General features: G+C 40.0%; 1 protein-coding gene and 1 pseudogene across 1 annotated transcript in view; one reads left to right on the top strand and one right to left on the bottom strand.

The window, feature by feature from the left end:
- LOC108536463 (alpha-1,2-mannosyltransferase ALG9-like) overlaps positions 1 to 17,080 on the bottom strand; it is a 100,612-nt gene that overhangs the window by 70,593 nt on the left and 12,939 nt on the right. The window contains 4 exon segments of the mRNA XM_017883236.1: positions 3,864 to 3,999; positions 7,429 to 7,517; positions 12,079 to 12,130; positions 12,133 to 12,148. Of these exon segments, the coding sequence (XP_017738725.1) occupies positions 3,864 to 3,999; positions 7,429 to 7,517; positions 12,079 to 12,130; positions 12,133 to 12,148 (293 nt within the window).
- Positions 11,135 to 11,341, top strand: LOC108536462 (guanine nucleotide-binding protein G(I)/G(S)/G(O) subunit gamma-5 pseudogene; annotated as a pseudogene).

The following is a 17,080-nucleotide window of genomic DNA, read 5'->3' as shown; positions in this document are numbered from 1 at the left end:
TTTTTTTTTTTTTTTGAGATGGAGTCTCGCTCTGTTGCCCAGGCTGGAGTGCAGTGGTGTGATCTCGGCTCACTGCACACTCCACTTCCCAGGTTCATGCCATTCTCCTGCCTCAGCCTCCTGAGTAGCTGGGACTACAGGTGCCCACCACCAGCCCTGGCTAATTTTTTGTATTTTTAGTAGAGACAGGGTTTCACTGTGTTAGCCAGGATGGTCTCGATCTCCTGACCTCACAGTCCACGCGCCTCGGCCTCCCCAAGTGCTGGGATTACAGGCGTGAGCCACTGCACCTGGCCTATGTGCCCTACTGTCTTACACCCACCCTGCCAAATAAGTAAGTACTAACCTCTCCCTTCCATGATTTATTAGGATTTTAGTTATAATGTTATTGCAGACTTTTTTTTCTTGAGACAGGGTCTCACTCTGTTGCCCAGGCTGGAGTGCAGTGGCGCAATCTTGGCTCACTACCATCTCCATCTCCTAGGTTCCAGCATTCTCCTGCCTCAGCCTCCCAAGTAGCTGGGACTACAGGCACACGCCATCAGCCCCAGCTAACTTTTTTTTTTTTTTTTTTTTTGAGACAGAGTCTCATTCTGTCACCTAGGCTGGGTATAGTGGCATGATCTTGGCTCACTGCAACCGCCGCCTCCTGGGTTCAAGCGATTCTGCTGCCTCAGTCCCCCAAGTAACTGGGACTATAGGCACGCACCACCACGCCCCACTAATTTTTTTGTATTTTTAGTAGAGACAGGATTTCACCATGTTGGCCAGGCTGGTCTCAAACTCCTAACCTCAGGAGATCTGCCTGTCTCACCCTCCCAAAGTGCTGGAATTACAGGCATGAGCCACCATGCCTGGCCCCATCTTTGATTTTATATGGCATTATCATCTCTATCATTGATTTAGCAATGCCGTGTGCTATCATAGTACCTCTTCTGTGATTTGAACCTCCATGTTGTTATGTAAATTCTGCATTAACATTTTGTTTTTATTTTTTGTCACCCCAACTCCTTCCATTTCCATAGTACCTGTATTTCTCCTTTAATAAGTCATACTTTTAATTACTTGTCCAATATCTGTCTTTCCTACTAAACTGTTAAGTTCCAAAAAGGCAGGAAGCATGACTGTCTAATTTCTAAAATATCAGTAGTATTTAGCACAAAGCATTCAATGAATGACAGTATACTGATTGCTAACTGACTGACTGTGATCCTGAAATCACTTATCTTGGTAAAGGCGGACTCATTGAAATGTGGCACCCAAGAGCTTTTGAGGAACTCAGTGAAATTCAATGTAGATGGAATAGAGAATGAAAGGAAAGGAAGAACTGACAAAAAGAAGCTGAAGAAGTAAAAGGAAGACCATGCAGGGCGTTGTGTGTTATCTTTGAGTATGGATACCACAGGGCAGGGGTTGGCAAACGTTTTATTTAAAGGACCTGACAGCATATATTTTAGGCTTTGCAGGCCACATATGTTCTCTGTTGCATAGTCTTCTTCCTCTGTGTGTGTTTGTTGTTTTCAAAACCCTTTAAAACGTAAACACTATTTAGTTGTTGAGCTGTACAAAAACAGGTCAGTCAGCCAACCCTCATAACATAAAGCAATGGAGAAGCTACCATAGAGTTTAAAACAGGGAGGTGATACAACCACATCTGCATTTGAGGAACATAACTCTAGTGAGTTTGGAGAGCTGATTTACAGGGGTCAATACTAGAGACAAGCAGATCATTTACGAGGCCGTGTAGTGATCCAGGAACAAGGGGGAGTGAAGACAAGTAATCACATTCAAAAGATATTCAGGAGATACAATCAATTAACAGGGATGGGAAAGAGAGAAGAGTACAGACAATTTTCAGGTTTCTGGGTCAGTATTGAGGAGACAGCAGTACTATTTACTGGAATAGAAACATGAGTAAAGGAACACCTATGGAGAGAAGATAATGAATTCAGCAGCTATCTACTAAGCAGCTGGGAATATACGAATGAAGCTCAAGAGAGATAACTGGACTAGACATTAAGCTATGGGAATCACCAAGATGGCTGAGAGACAGCAGAAAGTACAGAAAAGGGCCTAAGATACAATCCTGCGGAATATGAAAATCTGAGAATGTGCAAAATAGAATAGAAGAAAGGAATGGAGGTAAGGAAACCAGTCTTTAAAAGGCAATTAAGAAAATTTAAAATGGCCTATTCTCTCAGTAACTCCCCTTATAAAAATTTACCCCATAGGTAAATTTCCATAAGTGCACAAAGATATCTGTATAATAATGTTCACTGGGCCAGACACGGTGGCTCACACCTGTAATCCTAACACTTTGGGAGGCTGAGACAGGCGGATCATGAGGTCAGGAGTTTGAGACCAGCCTGGCCAATATGCTAAAATCCTATCACTACTAAAAACACAAAAATTAGCTGGGCGTGGTGGCATGCACCTGTAATCTCAGCTACTTGGGAGGCTAAGGCAGGAGAACTGCTTGAACCTGGGAGACAGAGGTTGCAGTGAGCCAAGATTGTGCCACTACACTCCAGCCTGGGTGACAGAGCAAGACTCCATCTCAAAAAAAAAAAAAAAAAAAATTGTTCACTGAAGCATTGGGTATAACAGTAAAAAAATGAAAACCAAATGTCTACCAATAAGGCAATAATTAAGTAAACCATGGAATGTTACGCAACCAATATAAACAATGATATAAATCTATTAATATGTAGAATACCTATATATATACAGAATAATTCCATTTAAGAATGTAGATTGGTATGTATACAAATATTTATACACACAGGATAATTTTTCTGGAAAGATATATACCAAACTATTAGCAGTGACTATCTTTGAGGATTGAGCTAGCGGAGAAGAAAATTAGGAATTATTTTTACCTTATACAATCTGGTACTTACTTTTATTTTTACAATAAAGATATAATCCTTCTAAAATAACCTTAACATCAGATTAAAATATTTTCCTAAATTACCTGTGGTACAGGTAAGAAATTAAGGCAGCACACACTAGAACAGAAGTAGTGGGAACAAAGAGTATAGAAGGAGCTTGGTGGAAGAAAAGATGTTGGGGGCAAGAAAGAAGACTGGGCCAGGCACAGTGGCTCACGCCTGTAATCCCAGCACTTTGGGAGACCAAGGCAGGCGGATCACCTGAGGTTGCAAGTTCAAGACCAGCCTGACCAACATGGAGAAACCCCGTCTCTACTAAAAATACAAAATTAGCCAGGCATGGTGGCACACGCCTGTAGCCCCAGCTACTTTGGGGAATGAGGCAGGAGAATTGCTTGAAACCAGGAGGCGGAGGTTGTGGTGAGCCAAGATCACGCCATTGCACTCCAGCCTGGGCAACAAGAGTGAAACTTCATCTCAAATATAATAATAAATAAATAAAAATAAAGAAGGAAGATGGGAGGAAACTCAGATTTCAAACCTGAGTGAGTGAAAAAATTCACAGAACAGGGTGGTGCCGTGTGGAGAAAACATCAGCTATAGAGTCAAAAAGGCCTGGATTCAAAAGCAAACATAATCTTAAAGGTAAATTATTCAAACTCTCGGAGTCTACTTTCTCATTTATAAAGCACTAATAATTGTATTTCTCCTGCAGAGTTGTTGTAAGGTTTCAAGATAAGGTTTACAAAGGCTTTCACTGTGCCTAACACATAGCAGATGCTCAATGGTCATGACTCTTATTAAAATTAATCATAATAGTAAGTGCTAAGAGAAATATTCTTCCATTTCCCAGAATCTTTGAAAGCCCAATAGATTAACTTCAGATTCTATGCAGATAATATGGAGCTAATCCAACATTAAGGTTTACTATATGCCCAGAGATATATGGGAGAAGAACTGTTAGTTTCTTACCCAAGAGCTGCACTGAATGGCCAGCCTAAGATAGCCCCAGCTGCTACTCCCAGCACAGCAATGGAAGTCTTGTCCATATACCATCCAGTCATGGCTATCAACGTAGTGTACATACAGAAGCTACTAGGAAGGAACGCTGCAAGAGTAAAGAAGTGAAAAAAGGCAGGAGGACAAGAGCTCAAAGTTAATTAGGTATCAATTAAAAACTGATTAAAAATTTACCTACATTGTAAAATGTCAATAAATAGGTACATATTTTGGGAAATGCTATATTAGAAAGGACAGCGGCCGGGCGCGGTGGCTCAAGCCTGTAATCCCAGCACTTTGGGAGGCCGAGACAGGCGGATCACGAGGTCAGGAGATCGAGACCATCCTGGCTAACACGGTGAAACCCCGTCTCTACTAAAAAAATACAAAAACTAGCCAGGCGAGGTGGCGGGCGCCTGTAGTCCCAGCTAATGTAGTCCCAGCTACTTGGGAGGCTGAGGCAGGAGAATGGCATAAACCCGGGAGGCGGAGCTTGCAGTGAGCTGAGATCCGGCCACTGCATTCCAGCCCGGGCGACAGAGCCAGACCTCCGCCTCAAAAAAAAAAAAAAGAAAAAAAAAACGAAAGGACAAGCAAAGTGATATTCCTTAAAAAAAAAAAATGAAGTTCAATGACTTATTTTGCTCCACTCGCAGGTTTTTTTTTTTTTTTTTTTTTTTTTTTTTTTTTTTTTTTTAAGACAGAGTCTTGCTCTAACACCAGGCTGTTAGAGTGAAGTGTTGGAGTGAAGTGGCCAATCTCAGCTCACTGCAACCTCCGATTCCCTGGTTCAAGCGATTCTCTTGCCTGAGCCTCCTGAGTAGCTGGGATTACAGGCACACACCACCACACCCAGCTAATTTTGTATTTTAGTAGAGACGGGGTTTCACCATGTTGGCCAGGCTAGTCTTGAACTCCTGACCTCGTGATCCGCCCACCTCAGCCACCCAAAGTACTGGGATCTGTGGCATGAGCCACCGTGCCTGGCCTCTCCCTCCTGTTTTTTTAGGTACCAACCCAAATATACAATTCTAACCATGTAATTCCTCTCCCAACCTACACCTCAAATCAAAAACTCACAAAATTCCATGCTCCCCAGGAACACCCCATGATTATATTTCCAGGAAGGGAATATGCTTTGAAAGACTTAGAGCCATTGTTGACAATTTCTTTATCTTCTGTTGGTCTTCTGAGACTGTCCTGGTCCTAAACTCTAGCCCAGGAAATTCTAGAAAGCCTCCTCAAGGGCCAGATATTGTATGGCAGCAATGCTTTGCACCCTCCATCTGCTGACACAGATAGTCTGGCCTTTAGATAGCCCCCTAATTAGTTCCATCTACCTCAACCTTGTTGTTGTATACAGCAGAGGGCAGACAGGGTCTCTGGAACAGAAACAATTGATTAAAGTGTTTCTAGTAACTCTGAACAAAAATGCATCCCTGCCTCTTCCGCTGCAGAAAGTCTGATTCAGTAGGGAAGAAAAATCAGTATCAACTACAAAACAACCACAATTAATAGGAGTGCGGTTTTTTTAAACTCAGCAAAGGGTTCAGAGGCTCTGTATGAAAAGATGCTTTCAACTTATCTGTGTCTCAAATGAGATTACAAAACTAAAGATATTCTCAGGAATTTTCTACATATAAAGATCAATTGTAGGAGTAGCAGGCCAGGCACAGTGGCACATGTCTTTAATCTCAGTACTCCGGGAGGCCAAGGTAGGGGGACTGCTTGAAGCTAAGAGTTTGAGACCAGCCTGGGCAACACAGTGAAACTCCATCTCTACAAAAAAGTTTAAAACTAGCCAAGTATGGTGACGCATGCCTATAGTCCTAGCTACTTGGGAGGCTGTAGCGGAAAGACTGCTAGAGCCCAGGAATTCAAGGCTGCAGTGAGCTATGATTCTGCCACTGCACTCTAGCCTGCCTAGATGAAGAGCAAGACCTTGTCACTTGAAAGAAAAGATGTTGGCTGTGGTGGCTCACATCTGTAATCCCAGCACTTTGGGAGGCTGAGGCAGGTGGATCACGAGGTCAGGAGTTTGAGACCAGCCTGACCAACATGGTGAAACCCCATCTCTATCAAAAATAAAAAAATTAGCTGGGTGCGGTGGCGCGTGCCTGTAATCCCAGCTACTTAGGAGCCTGAGGCAAAAGAATCACTTGAACCTGGGAGGAGGGGGTCGCAGTGAGCTGAGATGGCATCACTGCACTCCAGCCTGGGCAACAGAGCAAGACTCTGTCTCAAAAAAAAAAAAGAAAAGAAAAGAAGTAGCAAAGCAACTTTAAAAACATGTGAGGTATACCCTTTACCCAGTACATGTCAAATAATAGTGATGCCATCCAAAGCTGTCCGTTCCAGCTGCAGTGTAGAGCACAAAGGGAGCAGAGTAATCTGAGGTAGAGTACAGATGCATTTAGGACAGGCTCTCAAAGTCAGTCTGGAGTACAGCCCTAACATCTCTGCAGAACAACATCAATTTTAATATATTCAATACGGGAAAAGTAAGTATGTAATTTTGTGCCAGATACTATGTTTTTGCATATACTCAGTGTATATACTAGATCTGGGAACACACAAGCAGAAACTAAAATTGAGACAATTATATCCAGTAATTTAATTTTTCTGGAGAACTGGGAATAGACTACCATTTGGCAGTGGGCCACCTTGATTCAGCTTATACAACACAAGTGTTCAACGGCAGCACAGTCTGAAAGCCAGTGCTCTAGAGTGAGGTTTTTATTCTAAATTTCCAGAAGCTTATTATTAAAAGAAAGCCCAACAAAAGATGTACACAGAATACATCTCAGGCCGGGCGCAGTGGCTCAAGCCTGTAATCCCAGCACTTTGGGAGGCCGAGACGGGCGGATCACGAGGTCAGGAGATCGAGACCATCTTGGCTAACACAGTGAAACCCCGTCTCTATTAAAAAATACAAAAAACTAGCCGGGCGTGGTGGCGGGCGCCTGTAGTCCCAGCTACTCGGGAGGCTGAGGCAAGAGAATGGCGTAAACCCAGGAGGCGGAGCTTGCAGTGAGCTGAGATCCGGCCACTGCACTCCAGCCTGGGCGACAGAGCGAGACTCCGTCTCAAAAAAAAAAAAAGAATACATCTCAAATAATGTATCATCAGTAGAAGACAGAACCATCAACAACAAGGTCTTTATGTACAAATAACTTCCTTAAACAAAATAAAAGAATTACTTTCTTTCCCCTAATGGCCAAGAAAGGAAGTGGCTGGTTGATGCAAGAATGGAATAAAAAACATCCTGGTGAGACTATCAGCTCTACCATTTACGAATTTTGACTTTTAGTAAATCAATTCATCTACATTTCAATGTCTTTACCTGCAAAAGAAAGAAAATATTTTTCTTACATGGTAGGACTGTTACAAAGTTCAATCAAGATAATGTAGATAACAGCACTCTGCAAATTATTGACATGTTCTACAAATATAACCTACATTTGGACAAGCGCTTCCTTTAAATGCAACTGTCAACTATTGGTGAATGTGCAATTCCCTTATCTCCCCTTTTACTTACCTGATGATGAGCAAAACATGCCAGTGCTGAGAACCAAGAAGGCTAGCATCATTCGACTCACGTGCAACCCAAACTTCTTGCACACAGCCCTAGGAAAAACACAAGATTATCAGCATGGAAAATATTAGGAATAGACATCTCAAATCAAAGGAGAAAAACACGCACCACAGGTAACACTCAAGATCTAAAGTCAAACACAAAACTACCTTGACAGGTTTGTTAGCAATTCACTGTGCATAAGAAACCCAAACATTCTTGCTTCTGACACAGAAGAGAAGCTCTCTACCTAAAATAAAACGTATTCTTTATATGCTAAGATTATATCTATCAAGTGGAAAACAGAATGATGTGGTGAAAAATAATAGACCTCAGATTCAGGTGGGCACACATTCAAATTCTGGCTCTGCCACTTACTAGCAGTGGAACCCTCTGGTTGAATAATCTCTCTGTCTGATTCCTCAAACATAAAATAAGGATAATAACACAAACTTGGTAAGGTTTCTGTGAGGACAATGCAAGGAAAAGTGCTTAGGAGAGTGCCTGGCACACAGTTGTTCAATAAACGGTAGTTGTCAGAAAAAAAAAGGCTAGGAGATAGACGAAAATGTGAGTAGGTGGTTATCTAAACCAGTGTTTCTCAAACTTAAGCAATTACATATCTTCTTCTACTTCTTTCTCGTAGGTGTGAACCCCGCAAATTAAATGTATTTAGGCATTCCTACTGCTTTGCTTAGTCAATGTTTGTTCAGACATACCCGTGTGTTCATCACTTCCCAGCTCAGATTCCTTACTGCATTTCAGAGCTTCTTTCTGAAGTAATTTTGTTTTTTCCTACGTATCTCTTTTAGTTCTTTTAGTGAGAATCTGTTAATGATAAATTCTGGTTTTTTGGTTGGTTGGTTTCCTTTTCTTTCTCCTTTCTTCCCTCCCACCCCCGCACCTGCCCCACAGATAGGGTCATACTCTCTGTCGCTCAGGCTGGTGTGCAGTGGCATGGTCATAGCTCACTGTATCCTTGAACTCCAGTGTTCAAGGGAACCTCCTGCCTCAGCCTCTCGAATGGCTAGGAGTAACTGTGACTAAAGGCATGTGCCATCATATCCAGCTCATTTTTTGTAGAGATGAGGTCTTGCTATGTTGTCCAGGCTGATCTCAGATTCCTGGGCTCAAGCAATCCTCAACGATCCTCCTGCCTCAGTCTCCCAAAGCATTGGGATTACAGGCTTCTTCCTTTTTTTTTTTTTTCTTTCTCTCTCTCATTTTTTTTTAACTGAAAAGTCTGTATTTAGCTCTTGGTCTTAAAAGATGGCTTAACCTAATATACAATTTTAGGATGAGAGTTCTTTTCTCTCAGCACTTTGAAGATATTCTTTTTTGGTCTTCTGGCTATTAAAAAGTCTTCTGTCAGTGTAACTGCCTAACACTCCTTTGTAGGTATTCTATTAGTTCTCTGACAACTTTTAAAATCTTTTTCTTTGTCTCTACTGTTTTACACAGTTTCACTACACTAATTTTTTTTGTATCTAGCTTGGGATATGTTAGGTTTACTAAATCTATGGATTAGCATCTTTTTTTTCCCATCATTCCTGGAAAATTCTCAGCTATTAATACCCCGAATATTGCCTCTCCCCATTCTATCATCTCCTCCTACAATCTGATTAGATGTATATCAGTTCTTTCAACTTTGGCTTACACATTTCTTTTCTTTTCTTTTTTTTTGAGAGACAGTCTCTCTCTGTTGCCCAGGCTGGAGTGCAATGGCATGATCTTGGCTCACTGCAACTTCCATCTCTTGAGTTCAAGTGATTCTTGTGCCTCTACAACCCAAGTAGCTGGGGCTACAGGCATGCACCACCATGCCTGGCTAATTTTTGTATTTTTAGTAGAGATGAGGTTTCACCATGTTGGCCAGGCTGGTCTTGGACTCCTGACCTCAAGTGATCCACCTGCCTCAGCCTCCCAAAGTGCTGGGATTACAGGCATGAGCCACTGCACCCAGCTGTGGTTTATACATTTCTTAACCTCTTCTATATTACCTTTTTTTTTTGGTCTCTCTGTACTGCATTTTGATTTAAATCAAATTTAAATAATTTATTTAAATCAATCTTCCAATTTACTAGTTTACTCATCAGAATGTCTAATCTGCTGTTTATGTACTGTGTTTTAAGTATAAATATTATATACATATTATTGATATTATATAATACTACATTTTATATGATTCTTGTAAGTTCTGATTTTTTTAAAATTTATTTGGTCATCTCGTTTCTTGTTCATGTTTTCGGTCCTTTTACTTGTTTGAAAATGTTAAATATACTTATTTTATATTCCTATTTCCCGAGAAATGAAGTTTTTCAGGTCAACATTCTATTCTCACTCATAATGTTTTGCTCCCTTCTGTGCTCTGATTTATTTTTATTATAATTTCTTGTTCATTAGAACTTTATCTCTGGTAATTTTCAGACACTTGGATTAAGGGTCCATTTCTCTAGAGAAATTTTTGCCAGATGCCAGGGGCACTACCAACCCTGAACAATTTAAAATAAATTCTCAGCTGGGCCTGGTGTCTCACACCTGTAATCCCAGGACTTTGGGAGGCTGAGGCGGGCAGATCACGAGGTCAGGAGATCGAGACATGGTGAAATCCCATCTCTACTAAAGGTACAAAAAAATTAGCCAGGCGTGGTGGTGTGCACCTGTAGTCCCAGTTACTCAGGAGGCTGGGACAGGAGAATCGCTTGAACCCGGGAGGCAGAGGTTGCAGTGAGCCGAGATCACACCACTGCACACCAGCCTGGGCGACAGTCTCAAAAATAAAATAAAATAAATAAAATATAATAAAATAAATTCTCAGTTTAGGGCTTGAAAGACCATGTAGATGATTTGAATTCAGGCCCAAACCCATATGAAGATCAATTTATGGTTACAATCCTCAAAGGCAGTACTAGCTTTACTTTTTTTCCCTCCACTCCACTCAGAGTCAAGGCTAAAGATTTTTTAAAATCTGACATTTTTAGCTGTGGGAAGACTTTTAATAATGATCACTAAGTCCAAATACCTTTAAATATATTACTAAAGCATTATTAAAATAAGACGTTTGTTAGTTAATCATGTAAAAAAGGTGGCTATTTTTATTACCGGGACACTTAAATGCTTAATAGTCCCAACTAATATTCAATCAACTGATAGGTACTTGGTGAAAGACAATATACTGGGTGCAAAAAAGAGCAGTGATATCCCACACTGGGAGTAGTTTATCAACTAAGCTGTAGGGCAGAGGCAAATCACGATCCTGTATCTTAGGACCGAAAGTAGGGTTCTACTAAATCCTATCAAGTAAAGACCAGTTAGATAGTTTTTAACAGAATTAAAATGAACAATATAAGGATATGGTATTTATGACCTCAGGAAAGAAAACGATAATTAGAAGTATAGTGTTCCTCTTCAACTGTTGGTTTCAAACAAGAAGTCACACTTCAGATTTAATATCAGGAGCTACAGGTGATGGGTGCATCAAAATCTCAGAAATCACCACTAAAGAACTTATTCATATGACCAAAACCCACCTGTACCCTGAAAACTATTGAAATAAAATAAAATTAAAAAAGAAAAGAAGAGAAAATAAATAAAAGCAAGAAGTTTTCAGACAGGCCCTGCTGACCCATGACCCACCAACCCACGAACTGGCCTGGCCCTCGCGGACACCATGTCTGACTCCTCCAGCATCGCCGCTATGAAGGAAGTGGTTCAACAGCCCTGGCTGGAGGCCAGGGTCAGTTGCATAAAAGTTTCGCAGGCAGCTGCAGACTTGAAACAATTCTGTCTGCAGAATGTTCAACACGACCCTCTGCTGACTAGAGTATCTTCAAGTACAAATCCCTTCAGACCCCAGAAAATCTGTTCTTTTTTGTAGTAAAATGAATCTTTCAAAAGTTTCCCAAACCACTTCTTATGATCCAGTGGATATTCAAAACAGAGCTAAATTTGAAGCCTGTACTAAAGCTTATCCCTGTAGCACATGTGCCATACTATACTTATACTTTCATCAGTCTTTAATATCTACCTCTCTGAATTTTCATGAATTTCTATTTCACAAGGGTAATTGTTTTATCTACACTGGCAGCAGCATACAATAAAACTCAGTATGAAAAAAAAAGTTTTCTTTTCAGAAAAAAAAAAAATATATATATATATATATGATATATATATCAGGAGCTAGAAGGAAAGTGTGTTCTATTTCTTTTATTTATTTATTTATTTTTTTGAGATGGAGTTTCACTCTTGTTGCCCAGGCTGGAGTGCAATGGCACAATCTTGGCTCATCACAACCTCCACCTCCCGAGTTCAAGTGATTATCCTGCCTCAGCCTCCTGAGTAGCTGGGATTACAGGCATGCACCACCACACCCGGATAATTTTGTATTTTTAGTAGAGATGGGGTTTCTCCATGTTGGTCAGGCTGGTCTTGAACTCCCAACCTCAGGTGATCCACCTGCCTTGGCCTCCCAAAGTGCTGGGATTACAGATGTGAGCCACCACACCCGGCAAAGTGTTTTCTATTTCTAATCACTGCCTAGACTATCACAAGAGATAATCTATGCAATAATGGGTTTCCTCATAGCATTTTTAGAAGCAAAGTTTTTATACTCACTTGTAAAAGTAAAGTTCACAAATACAGCTCACAAAAGCCAGAAGACATCGCAAAAGTAAAACACAAGAATCTGAAAGAAATCCAGAAAAAGAAAACAGAAGTCACAGATATGAGCTAGAAAAACTCGTAAACATGAACCACTCTTATTTATTGTCAGTAACACTGTAAATTGGTATAATTCTTTTGAAAAGCAACATGGATCAAGAATTTTCATATCCTTTGACTCAGTAGCAGTATACCTACTTCTATCACTCCAGCTGGTGGGGATTGGGGGGTGGAGCTCCATTCACAAAAATGTTAATTGCAGTTTTAGTAAAACTGTTTCAAAACTACAAAATATCCAATTATAGGGAAATGATTAAATAAACTAGGCTACATCTAGTTCATGGACAATTATACAGATATTAAAATTTATGGTTACAAAGACAGTGAAAACATTCTTGCAATATAATGCTCATTCATTCAACAAGCACTTCTTCAACAACCATAATACATCAGGTAGTGATTATGACAAAATATTAAGTGAAAATGTACAATACAATATTATTTATACATCAGATACAGCCATGGACACTATATGCATACAGAAAGACTGGAAAGAAATGTAATAAAATGGTAAAAGTAGCTATAACAACCTGGTAGATTTAGGTGAGTATTTTTCCTCCTATCTTCCAAAGTTCTGTAATGTGGTTTTATTAATTTTATAATTGACAACAATCAATTTAAAAAATAAAAATAATAAAATATGGGTTATACTGAATAGCTTTATACTACAGAATACCATATGGTTAAGAGCACTGAATTTCTCAGAACATAAACACTACTTAATATATATTATAACTGGCCGGGCGCGGTGGCTCACGTCTGTATTCTCAACAGTTTGGGAGGCCAAGGCGGGTGGATCACCTGAGGTCAGGAGTTCGAGACCAGCCTGGCCAACCAGATGAAACCCCATCTCTACTAAAAATACAAAAAAATTAGCCATGCATGGTGGCGGGCATCTGTAACCCCAGCTACTCGGGAGCCTGAGGCAAGAGAATTACTTGAACCTGGGAGTTGGAGGTTGCAGTGAGCCGAGATCATGCCACTGCACTCCAGCCTGGGCAACAGAGCGAGACTCTGTCTCAAAAACAAACAAACAAACAAAAAATATATAGTATGATTAATATAAGTGCATATAATGTAGAAAAGAGCGAGACTGTCTCAAACAAAAAATATATAGTATGATTAATGTAAGTGCATATAATGTAGAAAATACCTTCCATTTTCATTATAAGCAAAAAGTTCCAAAAAAAAAACTTGAAAACAGTGATCCTGTAAATGCCCAGATACATTCATTAATTTAATAAAAATAGACTGAAAACCTACTTACTATATACTGAGCACTATTCTAGATGCTATTAGGAACACAGATAATTTTAGTACAAAGTGTCTACATTTAAGGACTCCTCATCTAATTGGAGAGAGTACATATACACATTTAGAAAGTTAAAATTTAACATGAATTAATATAAGAATTCTGTTTGAGAGCAGGACAAACACCACCACCATTCCTGCTAATATTCAACTGGAAGTCCTAGTCAGAGCAAAATGACACAAAAATGAAATGAGGTAACAGAATAGAAGAAACTAAACTTAACACACGAAGATGAAAGAGAACCCAAAAGCTTCACCTGACAAACCACTGACACTAATGAGGAAATTCAGCAAGACATTCAGTATTAAGATCAAAATACAAAAACAACTGTGCTCCTATATGCCAGCAAAAAGTAACAGAAAACAAGATACCATTTATGATCACAATAAAAAGTACAAAGAATCTAGGCGTTAACCTATCAGACTTCACAAGACTGAAATGAATACTTTAAAAAACTGTATTTTTGCTTCTTGGCCTTTTGGCTAAGCTCAAATGTAAAAATATTTATTAAAAGACAAAGAAAACTTGACTAAATGGATAAATGTATCATTTTAGGGACAGAATGACTTAACACTGTAAAAGTGTTAATTCTGCTGAGTGCAGTGGCACTCGCCTATAATCCCAACCCTTTGGGAGGCGGGGACAAGGCGTGTGCTTGAGGCCAGGAATTGAAGACCAGCATGGACAATATAGTGAGGCTCCAAGTCTACAAAAAAATTAAAAATTAGCTGGATATGGTGGCATGTACCTGTGCCCAAGAGTACCATGTACTCAAGAGGCTGAAGTGGAAGGATTCCTTGAGCCCAGGAGTTTGAGGCTGCAGTAAGTTATTACTAACTACTGCACTCCAGCCTGGGAAGAAGAGCAAGACCCTGTCTCAAAAAATAAAATAAAATAATAAAATAAAATAAAATAACATAAAATAAAATAAAATAAAATAATTCATTCTCAAAATAATAGGTAAATTTAATACAACTCTAACCAAAACCTAGCAGAATTTGGGTGAGGGGCAAACTGATTCTAAAATGATTTTTAAAATACAAATTTAAAAAAGGACAAAGTAAGAAATTCATTCACCAGATACTGACATACATTACAAAGCCATAATAATAAAAGCAATATGGTAATAAACTGACCAATGACAAAGAATAGACAACAGAAACAACCCATATACATATGAGACTGAGGTGAATGATAGAGGTAGTATTACAAATCAGAAGGAAAAAGGTGGGTTATTTGGTAGATGGTGCTAGAAAATCCAGTTCACCATACAACAAAAAATAAAGCTGGATCTTTCCACAATTTATAAAAATAAACTTCAAATGATTAAAGCCTTATATGTAAAAGATAAAATTAAAAGCTAATTGAATCCTAGCATTTTGGGAGGCCGAGGTGGGTGGATCACCTGAGTTCAGGAGTTTGAGACCAGACCAGCTAACATGGCAAAACCCTATCTCTACTAAAAATACACAAATTAGCTGGGCGTGGTGGCACATGCTTGTAGTCCCAGCTACTGGGGAGGTTGAGGCAGGAGAATCGCTTGAACCTGGGAGGCAGAGGCTGAAGTGAGCCGAGATCGCACCACTGCACTCCAGTGGGTGACAGGGCGAGACTCCATCTCAAAAAAAAAAAAACAAAAGTTAATTGAAGAAAATACAGAAGAATATCTCTATGACCTGGTGAAGGAGGATTTCTTTTACAAAGACCCAAAATCCACCAATCGCAAGAGAAAATGGATTGGTTTGACCATATTGAATTAAAGATTACTGTTCAACAAAGGACCACAGACAAAGGTAATAAAGGTAAGAGAAAATACATGCAATATCTAAAACCTATACGGGGTTACTATTGAGAATGTCTACAAATTGGAAGAATAAAATAGAAAACCCAACAGAAAAATAGGCAAAGGATGTGAATGTGTAGTTCACAGAAAGGAAGCTCTAAATGAGTAATAACTGTATGAAGAAATGCTCCTCTTCACTAATAATCAGAGAAATTCAATTAAAATGAGAAGCATCTCACATACATGAGAAAGGCTCAGGAGAGGAAGATGGAGCCTGGAGTACTGCTGCAGAGAACATAAAGTTGTACAGCCATCTAGAGAGCAATCTGGCAGAACTCTGAGATTCAGTAAGCCCATGGGTCTATGTGTAGGATCTCACTCCTGAGTGTACACTTCAGAGAAATTCACAAACAGGTCCACAGAAGAGACAATACAAAGGTGCTTTCAACTGGGGTAGCAAGAGATTGAGAAGGCAGCTATCACTAGAGGTGCCAATTGTTACCACACTATCTCTCAGAAACAACCATCCTTCTCTACTCAGCGTTATGATGCTGAGGCTAAGACTCTCTAAGCTACAATTCCCCTTTGCCGGGTGGCTGGGAAAAAGGAGATCGGAAGAAAGAACAAGAGAAGAAGAGAAATCTTGCTTTCCATTTCACTTGCTGTGCACATCAGTGATGTAAGAGGATTAGAGAAGAGGAAGAATTCTGTGTTGAACATGTAAAATTTGAAGTGACAGTAGATATCCAAGTGGAAATGAAAACCCTCTGCATAGCACATTGTTAGTTTTCTACTGAGCCCTTCACCCTTTATTATCTTTCCTTTGACAAGTTCAAAAAAAAAAAAAAAAAAAAAAAACCAGAAATGAGGCCAGGTGCAGTGGCTCACGCCCATAATCCCAGCACTTTGGGAGACCAAGGCAGGCGGATCACTTGAGGTCAGGAGTTTGAGACCAAACTGGCCAACATGGTGAAACCCTGTCTCTACTAAAAATACAAAAAAATTAGTCAGACATGGTGGCTCAAGCTTGTAATCCCAGTCACTCAGGAGGCTGAGGCGGGATAATCACTTGAATCCGGGAAATGGAGGTTGCTGTGACCTGAGATCGCACCACTGCACTCCACCCTGGGCGACAGAGTGAGACTTCATTTAAAAAAAAAAATAGAAATGAGATACTGGATATGGAAGGGAGGGACAGTATTTTTGTCACTTTCTGCAGGTGCTACCTTTCTGAACATTCTAAAATGCAAATGCAATCATACCTCTCTTTTGTCTGAAAACCTTTCAGTGGCTTCACACAACAGACTTGTGGGGAGAAGAACAACAGTCTGATACCTTAATAGATCCTACCAGGTCTTGCAGAAAATCTGGCGTCTTCTTAATTCTCAGTCTCATCTAACCTATTCCACCATTCCCTCTTCCAAGTGTCAAACCTGTTTATACAAGAAAGTCATGCTGTCCTTCTTCCCAGCCTCAGGGCCACCAGTCTAGAAGACTATTCCCAACTTTCTCCTGCATCCCCACTTTTCCCTTACCTAGACAACTCCTACTTATCCTTCACTTCTCTAGTTAGGGACTTCTGCTTCATGGAAAATGGACTTTTCCCCTATTTCTGGACACTCTATTTAAAACAACCAAAAAAACCACCAGAAACTCTGGACAATCTATTTAAAACCAACCTAAGAAGACTCTGAAGGTGGAGAGAAGAAAGCAGGCTGGCTACAGACTTCAGGACATGAGGAACAACATAGTGGTAAATTCCATGGGTTTTCTTTTTGCTTGGTATATTCTAGGCATGAAAA

The sequence above is a fragment of the Rhinopithecus bieti genome, unplaced genomic scaffold (assembly GCF_001698545.2).
Source record: "Rhinopithecus bieti isolate Rb0 unplaced genomic scaffold, ASM169854v2 scaffold_11964, whole genome shotgun sequence".
Classification (NCBI taxonomy): Eukaryota; Metazoa; Chordata; class Mammalia; order Primates; family Cercopithecidae; genus Rhinopithecus; species Rhinopithecus bieti.
Note: the sequence above shows the minus strand (reverse complement) of the source record. Positions and strands in the feature narration are given on the sequence as shown.